This window comes from Erythrolamprus reginae, chromosome 1 (assembly GCF_031021105.1).
Source record: "Erythrolamprus reginae isolate rEryReg1 chromosome 1, rEryReg1.hap1, whole genome shotgun sequence".
Taxonomy (NCBI): domain Eukaryota; kingdom Metazoa; phylum Chordata; class Lepidosauria; order Squamata; family Dipsadidae; genus Erythrolamprus; species Erythrolamprus reginae.
In genome coordinates this window covers 149,400,936-149,420,527 of record NC_091950.1, presented here as the reverse complement: position 1 = coordinate 149,420,527, position 19,592 = coordinate 149,400,936, and the positions used below count along the sequence as shown (strand labels likewise).

The window sequence follows — 19,592 nt, the reverse complement described above, 5'->3', positions numbered from 1 at the left end:
AGTGGTTAAAGACAAAACCTTGTGTGGTCTCAGTCTCTCTTAAGATGCATGTTGACACTTCACTGAGTTCATCTACCTAATAATTAAGATCGTAATTCTCCAAAACTGGGCTTGCTAACTATTGATGCTCAAGCTGTACAGGTTTAGATCCCTAGGAAGTGTGAAGCGTTCATTTAAGGGCACAAGCTGAATGAATACAAATGTTAAGATATTCCATATTTGTCTTTGGAAAAAAAAGTTAGTTAGCAATATCCAACTAAATAGAAACAAATACTGTAGCCTGGGGCCGAGTTACATCTGGAAAGTTCAAATGTCATTTGGCACATACTATTTTTGTCCTTGACTGTTGCTAATGTTCTTTTCCATTCCCTGTCCAAATCTAGCCACAAAGGATTAGTCACCATGCCGGAACTTAATACCAAAGTCACCAAGACTCTGAACAAAACCACACCTGGACTTCAAATATGGAGAATTGAGGTGAGAATGAACACAAAAGTGCACATGGATCGATTGTCAGTAGTCCATAGAACCCATTGACAGATGTACACTTTAGAAGAAACCAACAGTTAGTGGCATTTTTATGTTCCAATATTCCACAAGTATATCCAGTGGTGGGCTTCTACGGGTACTGTCAGGAATGCAGTACTGGTAGCAAAATTTTGATATTTTTTTTTCTTTTTTCCCCTTCTGGGCTCTGGGTATGTTTTTCCTCTTGCAGTAAATGAGGTTGAATGTGTATAATTTTAGAAGAGCTGTGTGTGCGTACATGTGTGTACATACACTTTATATAGTAGATAATCAGGGGTGGGCTACTGACCGGACATGGGGGAACGCAGTGGGGTAGCGAAAATGGAGCTCCACCCCAGAACACCCAATTTGCACTGAAAGATGTTGAAACAAAATGCATAAGCCACGGCCACAGTTTGGTAGTAAACATTTTGGTAGCCCATCACTGAGTATATCACTTGTAGCTTCCCAAAGTTTAGGGCCAGCCTTAGGAAAATGTAATCTAATCTAATATTAACATCATTTTGTATCTATTTATATTGTACAGTATTTACACTGTTGCTGTAAGCCGCCTTCGGGATTGGGCGGCATAGAAGTTGAATAAATACATGAATAATAAATAAACATTAGAGAAAAAGGAATTCTTTAAAATATAAGACTGAAACAGGGGTGGGTTCCAAATTTTTTTCCCCACCACTCTGTGGGCGTAGCTTAATTTTGTGGGAGTGGCTTGCTAGCTATGTGACTGGGTGGGAGTGGCTTGAGCATCATGTGACTGGGTAGGAATGGCTTGCCGGCTATGTGACAAGGTGGGAGTGGCTTGCTGGTCATGTGACCAGATAGTTCCTTTCCAACTATATTTGTTTTTTTAAAAAAAGAATAGTACAGGTTATTTCCCACTACATACTGGCTACATTTAATAAACTCAGATTTAAAGGCTTATTTTGGCCTTATCTGTTAGGCTTTTAATCAGTAGCGTGTTGCTCTGATACTGTAAAAGACGGCACACCAGTAGCATTGCTGCACTGCATGTGCAGTTTCAGTTAGCTTGCATGTGTGTGCGCACATGCTCCAATGTGTTTTTGCTTCTGCGACTGCACAGGAAGCAAAATCTTGTGATGGGACGTGCGCGCGAGAGAGATTTCACTGATTTTTTGCTTCTGCACATGCACGGAAACAAAAACACACTGGGACATATGCGGGCAGACACACAAGTTAACCAAGGCTGCGTGCACAGCCCACCGGTAGCGGCAGTAATATTATTATTATTGTTGTTGTTTGTTTGTTTGTTGTTTGTTGTTATTTAGACTTGTATGCCGCCCTTCTCCGAGGACTCAGGGCGGCTCACAAAATACAATATAATAATAATATGCGTGCAAATGTAGTTAAAATTCTAAACTAAAATCCCCTTATATTTAAAAAAACAATGAATTAACTCAATAGGAGTTGGCCCCGATTTTAATCATGACAGCAAAAATTAATGCAAACTGGGGGGGAAATAGAAGGAACTGTTTACACTAGTTACTCAATGGCTAGTTGTTAATCTGCTAGTTTAAGAAATAATCCGGGCATATTTTATGGGAAACAATTTTGAGGAAAAAATTGAAAAAAATGTAAGTAGCCGTCAGGCAAAGGGTTAAGACTCAGCAAAGGCTTTGATGTCACCTAGAGACTGCACGACTTTTGCAGCCAGGTTATGATAGTCCTCATGGCAAACAGGAGGGGTTTTCTCTCCATTTAAAACACAGCTTTAAAGAAAGGATCCTCCTGCAAATGTAGCAGGGGGGAAAAACACGATCGACTTATCCCATCTTGTTGACCGGCACAATTATTCCAATATTTCTGGGTTCCCGCAGATGCTATTTGCATGCATGGTTTTCTAAAATAAATTGGATCTCATTTTGCGGCTAAGCAAAGCAATTAAGCTTTATTAGCCAATTCTAAGCTAGAAATGGGCATGTTGGTGAAGGCTCCCCTCCTATGAAACAGCTCTATTCAGGACCAAGAACAGCCCCTACCCTTGTGGCGGTTCATAAAAAAAATCTTTTAAAAAAACCTTATTCTGGAATGCCTTCGGAGAACAAGAATGCGACTCTGTGAATGAGCGTTGATGGACAATGAGTGCATTGTATAATGCTTGTTATTTTGCACAATGGGGACCACTGTGTTGTTTCGACAACTGGTTTTAATGATGTGCATTGTTGAAGTATAAACGGCTTAGAGCCGTCTAAAATTGAGGTAATGTGAAATTGCAGAATGGCCGGGAATGTTATTCTGTATCACTTCCTCATCAGGAAAAACCAGGAGTTTAAATTCAGTATTAGTACAAGTATTAATTTTGATAATTTTGTTAAATATTTGCTAAATACATAGAAGTAAAAGTAATGAAATATATGAGATAGGAGTTGATCTTAATATGAATGGATAAGGTCTTATTTGTTTTTTATTGTTATTAACAGATAAAATGAGGTCAGGGTTTTAGTTTCTTTAGAAAAAATGTATAAAGAGGAGGAGGCACTATGGTTTAATTTTTAAGTCCTTAGAGATACCAACTTTATTAATACTTGAAGGAATATTAATTGTGAATTTAATTAGAAGACAATTGGCTTATGCAGATGACAAAATTAGAAAGGCAGGAATGGAAGTATGATTAATATCTGAAATTTAAATAGACAGGAATTAAGAATCTGTGTTTTGATTATATATATTTATTAATGCTATGTTATTTTATTGTAACAAAAAAGAAGTATATTCTGTTGTAAGAGATTAGGTGAAGAGAAAAAATAAAAAAAACTTTTCTCGGGAAAAAAAAAAGAAAAACAGGAGTTTCAAAAGATCCTGTAAAAAAAAACATTAGGGGAATTCTCTGAAGCAGAAGGAGGGTATTTCAGAACATTACCCGACTGCAATATGGTTGAGTACACTGTGTGCACAATTATTAGGCAAGCTGTATTTTTGAGGATTGATTGTATTATTGAACAACTTCAGCGCTCTCAGTCAATCCAAAATGTTAATAAACCTCAAATCTTAATATTTAAAAAAGTAAATGTGAGGTTATGCTTTTCTTAGGAGAATATCTATGTGTTCACAATTGTTGGGCAATTATTAGGGTGCAGAATTATTATGCAACTAAATGAAAAATGAAAACATTCCCGTCTCACTCATTTATTTACACCTGCTAAAGTGAGAATACTAAAAAAAAAAAACCCTCAAAATTTAGAAATAAACATTTCTGACAGTATCAAAAACAGTATCAGTGACCAATATAGCCACCCTTCTTATCAATAACAGTCATAAGCCTCCCATGCATGGAGTCTGTCAGTTTCTTGATCTGTTGATGATCAACGTTTTGTGTAGCAACAACCACAGCCACTCAGACAATATTCAGAGAGTTGCACTGGTTTCATTCACCATAAATCTCCCGCTTAAGAAGGGCCCACAAGTTCACAAAAGGGTTTAGGTCAGTTGAGGAAGGGGGGAGGGGCATGTCATTATTTTTTCATCTTTAAGGCCTTTATTAGCTAGCGGCGCAGTGGAGTACTTTGATGCATGCAATGGAGCTTTGTCCCACATAGAAATCATTGTCTTCTTGAAAGATGCAGTTGTTTTCCCGGATCACTGTTTGATGAAAGTGACTTCTACAAACTGGTAGCAGCTTTGGGAGTTGATTTTGAGTCCATCTTCAACCTGAAAAGGTCTAACTACCTCGTCTTCAATAATACCAGCCCATGCCAGTACCCCACCTCCACCTTGCTGGCATCTGTGCCAGCTACTGATCCAACCACGGGCCTATCCATCTGGTCCATCAAGGATCACTCTAATCTCATCAATCCATAAAACCTTCGCAAAATCTGTCTTCAGATATTTCTTGGCCCAGTCTTGTTGTTTCAACTTGTGTCTTGTTCAGAAGATGTAGGATTTCAGTCTCCCTTACCCTGGCCATGTCTCTGAGCAGCTTGTATTTCTGGGCACTCTAAGTAGGTTGCAGTTCTGACATATGACAGCACTGGAGGTTAATGGATTCCTGGTAGCTTCGTGTTTGATTCTTCTCAAATCTTTGGCAGTTAAGGTGCGGTTTTGTCTCTCAGTACATTTCTTCCAACCCTCTTCACTATTTGCACCAAAATGTTTGGTGGTTCTGTGATCATGCCCCAATATCTTAGCAATTTCAAGAGTGCTGCATCCCTCTGAAAGACTTGTTACAATTTTTGATTTTGTATCTCTTTTTTAGCCCATTTTGCCTGATGAAAAGAAGCTGCCTAATAATTATGCACACCATGATGTAGGGCAGTGATGGTGAACCTATGGCACGGGTGCCACAAGTGGCACGTGGAGCCATATCTGCTGGCACACGGGCCATTGCCTTAGCTCAGCTGCAATGTGCATGTGTATGCTGGCCAGCTGATTTTTGGCTCACACAGAGGCTCTGGGATAGCATTTTTGGCTTTTGGAGAGCCTCTGGGGAGGATGGGGGAGAGCATTTTTACCCTCTCCTGGCTCCAGGAAAGCCTTTGGAGCCTGGGGAGGGCAAAACACAGCCTACTGGGCCTACCAGAAGTTGGGAAACAGGCGGTTTCTGGCCTCCAGAGCAGGGATGGGCAATTAATTTTGCCATGGGGCCACATGAGAAATTGGAATGGTTTTAGAGGGCCAGACTAATATAATTAACTCAGTTTTACCCAATACTGTAAAGACCCAGACCCCAGCCAAACCTAAACACCCAGACCTACTCTACAGACCCCTAATTGTTTGCTTTACGGCAACACGGTGCACCACAGTCACTGCGCTGGAGTGTTTGCGTGGTTTCTGTGCTCAGGCGCTCTCGGTAGGAGGTTGGGGTCCGCTCCAGTGCGAGGATGAAAGAGCTCACCGCATCTACCGGGACTCCTCTGGTTCATCAGGAAAGCAGGAACCGGAGGAGTCCTGGCAGACGCAGTGAGCTCTTTCATTCTCGCACTGGAGCGGACCCTGACCTCCGTGGACCGGTCACAGATAGCGGGCGGGTCGGTCACAGACAGCAGGCAGGCCGGGTGTGGCCCACAGACTGCCCCTTGCCCAGGTCTGCTCCAGAGGATCTCCGGGGTGTGTGGAAAGCTGTTTTTGCCCTCCCCAGGCATTGAATTATGGGTGTAGGCACTCGCGCATGTGTGATAACATACCAGCACGCTCTTTCGGCACCCGAGGGAAAAAAGGTTCACCATCACTGATATAGGGTGTTGATCTCCTTAGGCCACACCTGTCCTCATTACACAAACACACCTGATATCACCTGATATGCTTATGCCAACTAAGCATTCAAGTTTATATAGGTTGCAGCAGGTGGAAAATATGCATAAAAATGATGATATGGTAATACTCACTTGCCTAATAATTGTGCACATGGTATATATAGGACTCAAGTGAAGGACAGAAAAAGTTGTCCCAAAGGTACTTTTCAAAAGGCAACTGGCCTTTCTTGAAGGGTCTTTCTTTTCTCTTTTGAATATGCTTTACTTCTCATCGAAGAAGCTTCTTCAGTTTCTTGGATTAGAAGTGAAATGTCTTCAAGGGGAAAAAAAATACCCAAGAAAATCCAGTTGTCTTTTGGAAAGCACCTTTGGGACAAGTCTGATTGAGATGATTGAGAATCTCCATGGGCAGAAAAGATACATTTTAAAAGCCAAAGAAACTTGCTGGGACGAACAAGCAGAGCAGTAGAGAGAATATAGGCAGTCCTCAACTTATAACCAATCCTTCAGTGACCTTCCAAAGTTAACAATAGCACTGAAACAAAAGTGACTTATGACCAGTTTTTACCCTTATAATCATTTTCATGGTCATGTGATCACATTTTGGGCATTTGTCACCTGGCATGCATTTATTTTATTTATTTATTATTTATTTATTGGATTTGTATGCCGCCCCTCTCCGCAGACTCGGGGCGGCTAACAACAATGATAAAAAACAACATGTAACAATCCAATTTAATAAAACAACTAAAAACCCTTATTATAAAAACCAAACATACACACAAAACATACCATGCATAACTTGTAATGGCCTAGGGGAAGGAATATCCTAACTCCCCCATGCCTGGCGACAAAGGTGGGTCTTGAGTAATTTGCGAAAGACAAGGAGGGTGGGGGCCGTTCTAATCTCTGGGGGGAGTTGATTCCAGAGGGCCGGGGCCGCCACAGAGAAGGCTCTTCCCCTGGGGCCCACCAAACGACATTGTTTGGTCGACGGGACCCGGAGAAGGCCAACTCTGTGGGACCTTATCGGTCGCTGGGATTCGTGCAATAGAAGGCGATTCCGGATGTATTCTGGCCCAATGCCATGTAGGGCTTTAAAGGTCATTACCAACACTTTGAATTGTGACCGGAAACCGATCGGCAGCCAGTGCAGGCCGCGGAGTGTTTATGACAGTTGCATGTTCCCAGGGTCATGTGATCACCCTTTGTAACCTTCCCGCCTGGCTTCCGACAGGCAAAGTCAATGGGGAAAACCAGATTCACTTAATGGCCACATGACTCATTAAACAACTGTGTAACTTTGTCGTAAGTTCAAGTCTCCTGATTCTTTTCCCCTTTTCCTTCCAGAACATGGAAATGGTGCCCATACCACCCAAGACCTACGGGAACTTCTATGAAGGGGATGCCTATGTTGTGCTTTCGGTAAAAGGAGCTAAGAAAAGGAGAGAGGGGTGTTTCATACCCCATGAACTGTGTGTGTGTGTGGGGGGAATGAATGTTGGGGCATAAATAAGCTCACAGTGAGCAAGGTGGCTTACATAGAAGCTTGTGCACGGCTGGGAACAAATCTAAAAACGTTTGACACAGATATGCAAAGCTTGCTTTTTAAATGGGAAGTTCAACTAATCCTGTGCAGAATTAGAACAGGAGGAACATTACGTACTCTTATTACTGGTTATACATTAACACTGGCCTATCTGCCAGAGTTTATGTATAACTCTCATTAAATGGCCAGGTAGTTTTTCAAAACCACACCTATTTAGGTTCCATCTTTTGATCATTTCTTTTGGTTAAAAAATAATAATAGTTTGGTTTTCTTCTTTGTATTTTTTCTCAAAACTTGCCATGATGGATAAATATATCAATAATCAATAAATATTGATTATAATACATGCATGCATGCATGCATGCATGCATACATATATAGTTACATATTTTTGCTGATGTGACAGAAAATCAATCAAATATCTATATATCTATATATCTATATATCTATATCTACATCTATATATCTATATCTATATCTGTATCTATATCTACATCTACATCTACATCTACATCTACATCTACATCTATATATCTATATCTATATCTACATCTATATATCTATATCTATATCTACATCTATATATCTATATCTACATCTACATCTATATATCTATATCTACATCTACATCTATATATCTATATCTACATCTACATCTATATATCTATATCTATATCTACATCTACATCTATATATCTACATCTACATCTACATCTACATCTATATATCTATATCTATATCTACATCTATATATCTATATCTATATCTACATCTACATCTATATATCTACATCTACATCTACATCTATATATCTATATCTATATCTACATCTATATATCTATATCTATATCTACATCTACATCTATATATCTATATCTATATCTACATCTATATATCTATATCTATATCTACATCTACATCTATATATCTACATCTACATCTACATCTACATCTATATATCTATATCTATATCTACATCTATATATCTATATCTATATCTACATCTACATCTATATATCTATATCTATATCTACATCTACATCTACATCTATATATCTATATCTACATCTATATCTACATCTACATCTATATATCTATATCTATATCTACATCTATATATCTATATCTACATCTACATCTACATCTACATCTATATATCTATATCTATATCTATATCTACATCTACATCTATATATCTACATCTACATCTATATATCTATATCTATATTTATATCTATTATATCTATATCTATATCCATATCTATATCATCTACATCTATATCTGTATTTTGACAGAAAATCAAATACACACACACACATAGAGCCAAGGTGGCGCAGCAGGTAGAGTGCTGTACTGCAGGCCACTAAAGCTGACTATAGATCTGCAGGTCAGCGGTTCAAATCTCATCACCGGCTCAAGGTTGACTCAGCCTTCCATCCTTTCAAGGTGGGTAAAATGGGGACCCAGATTGTGGGGGCAATAGGCTGGCTCTGTTAAAAAGTGCTATTGCTAACATGTTGTAAGCCGCCCTGAGTCTAAGGAGAAGGGCGGCATTTAAAAAAAAAATCAAATAAATGATAGATAGATAGATAGATAGATAGATAGATAGATAGATAGATAGATAGATAGATAGATAGATACGCACACATACATATATATCAGGATCCCCAAGTCTTGGGCTGTAGTCCACTACTGGGCCTTGAGCCATTTGGAACAGGACCATGAAACGGGCATGGATGTGCATGCATTCTCACTTGTGCCAGTGTCGTGTAGATACTTGTGCAAGTAGTAGTAGATAATGCAAAATGTGTGAGTATATAGGTTTCACTTAAAGTCTGCACATAGGTGAGAAACTATTGAAAGCTGATGTAGGATGTATCGCAGAGAAAACTAATTAATCAAACACACCCAGTTCAAAGCTCATCTCTCTCTGGCATTAGTTTTCAGGTGTGGTAAGCACCACTCTTACTCAAAGTGGGAATAATCATTTGTCTCTGCCTAATCTTAAAAGATTATTTTTGAATCATTAGAATTAGAATTAATCAGAATTGACTATGGAATTTTGCAATGACTTCAATTAATCTACTTCAAGTACTTACAGTAAGTACAAAAAGAGCCAATACTTTGAACAGTCTAAAGTCAAGTGATAAATAAAAGGTTAATTTGTTCTCATTTATTTTAAAAGCTATTACACTTTAAATGTTCTTTAAATATTAGCTCCTCTATGCTGTTTTTGCTTATTGAAAACTGCACTGAAATCTATATTTGGCCCAAAACTATGGTGGACACCCAAAATCTATTTGTCATATTCTATTCATTCCCTCATTTTTATTATTTGTGAAATGTGAGCATATACATCTCTGCATTTATTTTCTGGATTATTATCATAATGACCCAAAATGCGGATACTAGTACAGTGAGACCTCGTCTTACAAACTTAATTGGTTCTGGGACGAGGTTTGTAAGGTGAAAAGTTTGTAAGACGAAACAATGTTTCCCATAAAAATCAATGGAAAAGTGATTAATGCGTGCAAGCCCAAAACTCACCCCTTTTGCCAGCTGAAGCGCCCGTTTTTGCACTGCTGGGATTCTCCTGAGGCTCCCCTCCATGGGAAACTCCACCTCCGGATTTCTGTGTTTTTGTGATGCTGCAGGGGAATCCCAGCAGGGGAATCCCAGCAGCACAAAAACGGGCACTTCGCTGGCAACGGAAGTCCGGAGGTGGGGTTTCCCAGCGAGGGGAGCCTCAGGAGAATCTCAGCAGCGCAAAATCACGGAAGTCCTCGAAACCCCACCTCCGGACTTCTGTGTTTTTGTGATGCTGCGATTTCACTGAGGCTCCCCTCACTGGGAAACCCCACCTCCGGACTTCTGTTGCCAGCGAAGTGCCCGTTGCTGGGATTCCCCTGCAGCATCGCAAAAACACAGAAGTCCAGAGGTGGTGTTTCCCATGGAGGGGAGCTTCAGGGGAATCCCAGGAGCACAAAAACAGGAGCTTTGTTGGCAACAGAAGTCTGGAGGCGGGGCATCCCAATGGCGGCAGCTTGGGTTTGTAAGGTGAAAATAGTTTGGAAGAAGAGGCAAAAAAATCTTAAACCCCGGGTTTGTATCTCAAAAAGTTTGTATGACGAGGGGTTTGTAAGACGAGGTATCACTATATAAGAGATGGGTAGAAACACAGAAGAAATTGAGTTAGATCAAAGCCCAAATCCTATAATACCTTTGCATATGTTACAAGTAGTATTAGGCGAACCCAACGAAGTTCGGGTTCAGCAAACTCACCCGAACTTTGCCATGAAGTTTGGGTGAGTTCGCCAAACCTGAACCCGAACCCTAACTTTACCCGAACTTTTTAAAAAGTTCAGGTTCAGGTTCGGTATGCCGAACACTGCAAAGTTCAGCACAAACCCGAACTTTGCAGGTTCGGTTCGCCCAACACTAGTTATAAGCTTACCAAGACAGCTGAGCATTAAAAAAAGAGAACTGATGGGCTTCCTTTATTGTACTACATTTTTAATTGAATGCAAATTATTTACTTTACACATTGTCTTTACATAAGGGCACGCAGTTGGGGAGTTTTGTATAACAACAGAGAAATGTAAGTGAAGTGCAACAGTGAGTTGCTATTCATAATAGTAAGCAAGCACATGTATGGCATGATTATTGTTTGTTGTTTACAGAACTGACTTTAGCATTTCAAGATTTTGAAATGAACATACATGATTTGATGTTAGCTAATATTATTTTTTCTAACTCAGACACACAAGATTCAGAACACGTTCACCTACGACATCCATTTCTGGCTGGGCAGTTCATCGTCTCAGGATGAACAAGGTGCAGCTGCCATCTACACAACACAAATGGATGAGCACCTGGGCGGAGTTGCTGTACAGCACCGTGAGACTCAAAATTATGAGAGTGACACATTTCGGAGTTACTTCAAGCAAGGTCTTGTGTACGTAAGGCTGCGTGCCATCCTTTGGGGACCAGCCTGCATAATTCTGGTTTCTTTTTCTTCACCTAAGAGTAGACCTGTCCAGCTGATCAACAGGTTGATCAACAGGTTGATTATCTTGATTAGCAACAATTGCCCAAAGTAGCTCTGCTGTGGATTTAGAAATACAGTGTTCCCTCGATTTTTGCAGGGCTGCGTTCCAAGACCACCCGCGAAAGTCGAATTTCTGCAAAGTAGAGATGCGGAAGTAAATTTTTGGATATGAACAGCATCACAAGCCTTCCCCTAACACTTTAAACCCCTAAATTACAATTTCCCATTCCCTTAACAACCATTTAGATTATTACTCACCATGTTTATTTATTAAAGTTTATTTAAAAAAATATTTATTAAAGGCGGACGAAAGTTTGGCGATGACATATGACGTCATCAGGTGGGAAAAAACCATGGTATAGGGGAAAAAACAGCGAAGTATTTTTTAATTAATATTTTTGAAAAACCATGGTATAGACTTTTCGCGAAGTTCGAACCTGCGAAAATCGAGGGAACACTGTATACAGTATGTCTATTTTTCATGTGTTGTCTATATGCAATTTCGATCTCCAATATTTGGAATTAAGAAAAACAAAACAGAACTAATTTGGATGGGTAGCCAGGGTTGTAGGGTGAAACTTCAGAGTTGGTTTAGTAGTGGGATCGTGAAGTCAAATCAATTTTGTTATGTGCTTGGAGTGATCATCCAATATATTTTTTTAAAAAATGTTTTCCAAAACAAATATAAACAAAAGATAAGGGAAGGGGATCAGGAGTGGCTACTCAAAAATAAAACATGAAATAAAATTATAGCAATTATGATTATAAACAAACTCAATGGCTTGTTATTTAAAGCAAGCTGAAAATCATAAACTTTGGAAGGCAAGAGATCACTATTTAAGCTGCCCTTATGTTTCCTGGTAAAGAATTTCAGCCGCAGAACATTTTAGCAAAAGTAGAATTAAAGGCGGTAATGGGCTGCTGCCTCCCAGGGCGGAACGCAGTGGAGGTAGTAAGGTTATACACTATTTATTGAATACTTAATAGGTTTTTTTATTGTCCTTCCATCTCTAGTATCTTAGTATGATCCTTAATTACTTTTAAAATAGGAAATAATTAAATATTTTGCAGGAAGCAAAATCTTGCAAGGGGATGCATGCATGTATGAGATTTTGGCGACTGTTGTGCTTCCACGCATGTGCAGAAGCAAAAAATCACCAAAATCTCTTTCTCTTGTGTGTCCCCTCGCAAAATTTTGGTTCCTGCACATGCACAGAAGCAAAAACACACTGGGACATGCGCACGTAAGACACCCGAAGCTGCGTGCGCAACTCAACTTTTACTACCGGTGCGGTGTCCTTTATCATTCTGGTAGGAACCCACTACTGCCTCTGTTTCTCTGAAAATACGACCTATTCAAAAAGTAAATCCTAGATTGATTTTTACATGTACTGTATGCCCAATATAAGCCCTACCCCAAAATAAGTCCCAATTAAGACTCCACTCACTCCAAGGTGCACAGGTAAAAGTTAAGCTAGAGTAAGAATTGGGTTGGTGGAGCCGCCCTAATACATATCTTCAGATATTTGCAGCCAGGCCTCGCACACCTTGGCCCAATTTCTTCTGCTGCAGCCGGCAAGGCTTTCCTGAAAGCCTCTATAGCCGATAACAGAGCTCCAGATCGATCGAAAGTTCTGTTATCAGCTACAAAGGCCTTTCCTAAAGGCCTTTCCTGAAGTCCTCTGTAGCTGATAACAGAGCTCTGGATCAATCAGGAGCTCTGTTATCAGCTATAGGGGCCCTCGGGAAAGCCTTGCTGTCTGCAGAACAAATGGGCCCAGGTGTTGCAAAGTTTGACTGCAACTATCCCAAGCCCAAGAAGTTCCTGAAAGCCCCTGGGAGCAAAATGAAGGCTGGGGGGCAATGCACGCAAGTGAGGTGAGTCAGTGGATGACATCCCCCCCATATAAGACCTGGAGCCTTTTTGGGTGGCAAAAAATATAAGACAGGATCTTATTTTGGGGGAAACACAGTAGAAATATTTGTGGATTTACAATTCTGATTTAGTTCATAGAGGGTCCAAACCCAGATATGCTTAGCCACTTTTTGTTGGATAAGTTATGCTTGATTATGTTCATACAACATGCCAAGCCATACATCATAATTTCCATTCAAACTGGCTAGGCATACACAAAAATGAGCTTTTATGACTTATATTTTTATTTAAAATATGAATATTTGGGCCTTTACTTACGGTATGTCCTATCATACGCGTTTACTCCAATAATTATTTTATAGTTTTTATAATAAGTAACCCAAGCTTAAAAATAAAAGAAATATAGCAATACAATTATTATTATTATTATTATTAATAATAATAATATTAATAATTTATTAGATTTGTATGCCGCCCCTCTCCGCAGACTCAGGGCAGCTCACAACAATAATAAACTGTGTACAATAAACAAATCTAATATTTAAAAGAAAAAATATCTAGAAACATATTATATAAAAACACACAACACAAGCATACCGTACATAAAACTATATAAGCCTGGGGGAAATATCTCAATTCCCCCATGCCTGGCAGTATAGGTGGGTCTTAAGCAATTAGGGTGGAGGCAGTTCTGATCTCTGGGGGGAGTTGGTTCCAGAGGGCTGGGGCCGCCACAGAGAAGGCTCTTCCCCTAGGGCCTGCCAGACGACATTGTTTAGTTGTCAGGACCCAGAGAAGGCCAACTCTGTGGGACTTTAATACTAAATAACAATAAGGAATCTATGAGAGAATTTTATACACAATATTATTAAATAAGAGCCAGTGTTTTAATCGTAAAAAAGGCAAAACTAACTAATTAAGGGGCATGCATAAGTGCACCATTGTGCCTTCCATCCCTATTGTCCTACTGTCCTATTGTTTTCTTTTATCATTATTTACTACTTATGTTATGCTTATACAAACTACAATCCTATATTTGTTTGACAAAATAAAATAAATAAATAAGTAAATAAATAAAAAGTGTGATGTTTATGACAAGGAGCACCTTGAAAAAAGGGCAACTGCCTGAATGGTCCAAGGATAGAAAGAGAAAGCAAGAAAAACATGAAGGCATACATGCAATTAGATAGTAAAATATTATCTGGTTATTTTACATATGACAACTGGGGAAAGGGTTTTTTTTTGTTTCCTTCTGTGGAGGGCTGTACTTATTATCACGTTGGAATTACGTCTTTTGCAGTCCACAATATGACCCTGTGTTTCTTCTGCAGCTATAAGAAGGGTGGTGTGGCCTCAGGCATGCAACATGTGGAAACCAACACGTACAATGTGCAACGGCTACTGCATGTCAAGGGGAAGAAAAATGTAGTGGCTGGAGAGGTAGGTCAGAGATCAAAGGGGAAGGGGATGGTAAGGACTAGTCTAGTGATGGCGAACCTATCGCACAAGTGCCACAGGTGGCATATGGAGCCATATCTGATGGCACGTGAGCCATTGCCCTAGCTCAAATCCAATGTTCACGTATGTGCCGGCCAGCTGATTTTTGGCTCACACAGAGGCTCTGAGAGGGTGGTTTTAGCTTCCAGAGAGTCTCCTGGGGGTTGGGGGAGGGTGTTTTTGCCCTCCACGGATCCAGGAAAGCCTTTGGAGTCTGGGGAGGGTGAAACATGAGCCTAGAGGGACCATCAGAAGTTGGAAAACAGGCTGTTTCTGGCCTCTATAGGGCCTCTGGGGGATGGGGGAAGCTGTTTTCACCCTCCCCAGGCATTAAATTATGGGTGTGGGCACTTGCACATGAGCGATAGCATGCATTCTATCTTTCAGCACCCAAGGGAAAAAATGTTCGCCATCACTGGACTAGTAGATGAGCTATTAATAGAACTCAGGCCATAGAATAACAGAGTTGGAAGGGACATTGGAGGTCTTTTAGTCCAACCCCCTGTTTTGAGCCGCTCCGAGTCTATGGAGAGGGGCGGCATACAAATCTAATAAATAATAATAATAATAATTATTATTATTATTATTATTATTATTATTATTATTATTATTATGCAGGAAAACCTACACCACTTCAGACAAATGGTTATTCGACATATTCTTAAAATCTTCCAGCATTGGAGCTTAATAAAAAATCCTGGGTTAATTATTATAATTATTATAATTGTTATAATTGTTATAATTGTTATAATTGTTATAATTGTTATAATTGTTATAATTGTTATAATTGTTATAATTGTTATAATTGTTATAATTGTTACAATTGTTACAATTATTATTATTATTATTATTATTATTATTATTATTATTATTATTATTATTCAGGAAAACCTACACCACTTCAGACAAATGGTTATTCAACATATTCTTAAAATCTTCCAGCATTTGAGCTTAATAAAAAATCCTGGGTTAATATGCCAGGTTCCTTAGATGATTTTACCATTTATAAAGATGCTAAAAAAAATCATATGTATCCCTATACACTGACATGATACAAATCTTCTATGAAATGTTTAAATTTTTTAGCTGTACTAGAACTTTTATCCTCATGACATAGCCATGCGGTCACTACTTTTGCAAATGTTGTGCTTCTGTCCTTGGTAAAGTCTTTTCCTTCTCACTGCCCCCCTGCCCCGATATCCTTTCCTGAGAATCCAGCTGTACTTCCGGTGCTTTTGTCTGCTCTCATCTCTGCTGATTGTCTTGAACAGGTGGAGATGAACTGGAACAGCTTCAATTTGGGAGATGTCTTCCTGTTGGACTTGGGGAAGCTCATCATCCAGTGGAATGGTCCTGAAAGCAACCGTTTGGAACGTCTGAAGGTGGGGAAGTTGCACTAACAGGTCAGGGGTGGACTATTGCCCAGATGGCAGAAAATGCAGTGGGGTAGCAAAATTGGAGCTCCACCCCACAGCCATAGTTCCCTCTAAGCCGAGCAGTGAGCAATCGCTCACTTAAAAATCATCATCAACTTAGAGTTTTCCAAACCTGCCCAGAAGCCGAGAGGGAAAGAGTAAGAGGGAAGGAGAGAGAGAGGAAGAGAGGAAGAGAGAGAAACAGATAGAAAAAAGAGAGGAAGGAAAAGAGAAAGAAAAAGAATGGGAGTAAGGAAGAGAGAAAGAAAACCAAAATCTAGTTTGAAACTAGCTCAACTATTTAAGTGGCATTTTGATATTGATATTGCCCTATTATGAGCTCACTGTTATAGACACACAGTACAGTATTTTATTTTGAAATTCTCTGAGGCAAAACAGGGTGGGTTTTTTATTTGTTTGTTTGTTTGTTTGTTTATTTATTTATTATTTCTGTGCCGCCCAGTCCCGAAGGGACTGCCGCTCAGACACTATACTTTTCCGCCCCCCCCCCAAAAAAAATTAGAGGGAACACTGCCCACAGCACCCAATTTGCACTGAACGATGTTGAAATAAAATGCATAAACCACAGCCACAGGGTGGTAGTAAAAAATTTGGCCGCCCTTTACTGGGTATGGCCAACACCATCGTACCAGTAGTGAAAATGGAACTGCACATGCAGCTATGCAGCTCCGGCACACATGCAAGCAAGATTTTGCTTCTGCGCATGTGCAGAAAGCAAAATCTCACAAGGGGACGCACACACACAAGATTTCAGCAATATTTTGCTTCTGTGTATGCAGAAGTAGACAGGTGGAACTGGAGAAAGCTGGGTGGAGAGACAGGGGAAAAGGAGTTTGGATTTTGAGCGCTGCACAATGAGGAAATTTGATACCTGAAATCTAAAAACAAGAACCCATATATTCAGGGGTAGACTACTGCCCAGACGTGGGGGGGACACGCAGTGGGGTAGTGAAAATGGAGCTCCACCCCAGAGCACCCAACTTGCACTGAAAGATGTCAAAATAAAATGCAGGGCGTACTGCATAACCCACATCCACAGTGTCATAGTAAAAAATTTGGTAGCTCTTCACTGCATAGAGGTAACAGAACATGCATGTTAGAAATAGAAATTGTGAGCAAATGTAACCACTACCAGTGTATCATCTACTGTATATTGTTTCATTTATATGTATTCAGATTTTTTTTATTTTTGTTATTTTGGGTTTTTGTTGTTGTTGGTTTGTTGGAATATGTTCAGGCCTGAATTCCAGCAGGTTCTCACAGGTTCTGTAGAACCGGTAACAGAAATTTTGAGTAGTTCGGAGAACCAGCAAATACCACCTCTGGCTGGCCCCAGAGTGGGGTGGGAATGGGGATTTTGCTGTATCCTTCCCCTGCCACGCCCACCAAGCTACATCATGCCCATCAAGCCACGCCCATAGAATCGTTAGTTTAAAAAATTGGATTTCACCACTGAATATGTTATTAATCACCCAGAGTCTCTATGTTGAGATGGGTGGTTGTATAAACCACTTAATGAAAAAAGGGAAACAGAACAATGGGGTAAATCTTTTTTTTTAAAAAAAGGATGCCATAGAATATTTTACTGAATCATTTTGAGAAATACTTCACTTTGGAAGCAAACAGCCACTCAGGAATAAATGTAGTTCAACGGCCATTCATAAATTCAATGCATTCACAAAGCTATTCTTTGTCATTTTTGTCCATTTTTATTCCCCCAGTATGTATTCTTAACCACAAGATATTGAAATGTCTTTTAACTCTTATGTCAATTTGCAAAAAGGAAGAAAAGAAATAGATAGAAAAGAAAGAGATGGCTGCAATATTATAAACAGTTCATTTTTCATAATTTGCACCTCCCCTTATCAACTTATCCTCGCCCACCCACTTGGTCATATTCTGGACCTAAGATTTTTCAGGACAAAAATGCCCTTTGCATTTTTGAATAAATACCATAAATAAACAGCAGAGAGTATGAAGAATACTCGGAGTATGTAATGCTACGTGTGCAGTAATATAGCTTAGCCAAATTAAAATTTTAGTGAAATGCAGTGACACAATCTAGTCACTTTGAAGCATATGCTTTCCTTGTTCTCCATATGTTAACTAGATTCGAGTTTATTTCTACACCCATGAACAGCTCAAGAAGGCCTTCACTTTGAACAACATTCTCATAATTTACTGTCTGCAGAAATTTCTGCCCTCATCTGTCCTTCTCCAAATAAAGTTGCATGAAAAAGTCATATTCACTTTCTTTCTGTAGCAGGAAATCAAATGTCAAGGAATCTACTGTAGGATTGAAGTAGCCAAATTCTCTCTCTCTCTCTCTCTCTCTCTCTCTCTCTCTCTCTCTCTCTCTCTCTCTCTCTCTTTTTCTCTCTCTCTCTCTCTCTGTGTGTGTGTGTGTGTGTGTGACACAAGCACGTAGGCTAGAGCCACAACTTAGTATTTATTTATATGTTTGTTTGTTTGATTGATTGATTTAGATGCTGCCCCTCTCCAAGGAGAAGGTATCTTACAACACATAAAAAGAAAAACAGTACAATATAGTGACCTAATCCAATTAATATAAAACTAAATATACTAATCTAAAATTGATTAAAAACCAGTCATATCCATTCAAACAGCAACCATACATGACATTCATTGGCTAGGGGGCTAGGGTCTAATTCCCCCAAGCCTGGTGACACAGGAGAGTCTTAAGACTCTTGCGGAAGGCGAGGAAGGTGGGGACAGTACGAATCTCTGGGGGGAGCTGATTCTAGAGGGCTGGAGCCCCCACAGAGAAGGCTCTTCCCCTAGGTCCTGCCAAGTGACATTGTCTAGTTGATGGCACCTGGAGAAAGCTGACTCTGTGGGACCTAACCGGTCGCTGTGGCAGAAGGCGGTCTCGTCTTATTTCTGGATCTCTTTATTGCTTCAGCATTATTCTGATTTTCTTTTGCAACTTCTGATGTTGGCTTGGATGGCGACCTTTTCCATAGGGCATGAACCTAGCCAAGGATATCCGTGACCGAGAGCGTGGTGGGCGAGCACAGGTGGCTATAGTGGATGGTGAAAATGAAGAGGCATCTCCTGCACTCATGAAGATCATGTTCTATATGCTTGGAGAGAAGAGGAACATCCAACCAGCCATTCAAGATGATGTGGTGGACCAGAAATTAAAATCCTCTCTGAAGCTCTACCAGTGAGTATTACAGTACTAGCATGCTGTGCTGGGAGCTGGAGGTAGGCAGAGATGTTGCGTGGACCATATACTGTACTTGCAGGAAAATAGGACAAAACTTTAGTGGCAAAACAGGAATGATAATTTCCTCACTATTCAAGAAAACAAAGGTTCACTGTAAAGCATTTTCACCCTTATTCTTCAGTGACATGGCATTAGCCAAACAACTCTCTACTGGATAGGGGCTGTAGTTAATGCTTTTGGGAAGATGAGGGCAGAAACAT

General features: G+C 39.8%; 1 protein-coding gene across 2 annotated transcripts in view; it reads left to right on the top strand.

Moving 5' to 3' along the window:
• Positions 1-19,592, top strand: part of VIL1 (villin 1) — a 66,803-nt gene that overhangs the window by 18,939 nt on the left and 28,272 nt on the right. The window contains exons 4-9 of one of the 2 annotated variants that reach the window (XM_070729388.1): positions 384-477; positions 7,086-7,160; positions 11,044-11,240; positions 14,541-14,649; positions 15,978-16,088; positions 19,127-19,329. In XM_070729388.1, coding sequence (XP_070585489.1) covers positions 384-477; positions 7,086-7,160; positions 11,044-11,240; positions 14,541-14,649; positions 15,978-16,088; positions 19,127-19,329 — 789 coding nt within the window. Of the gene's footprint in view, positions 1-383; positions 478-7,085; positions 7,161-11,043; positions 11,241-13,043; positions 13,212-14,540; positions 14,650-15,977; positions 16,089-19,126; positions 19,330-19,592 lie in introns of those variants that run through there. The other variant, XM_070729396.1, reaches the window with a different exon arrangement.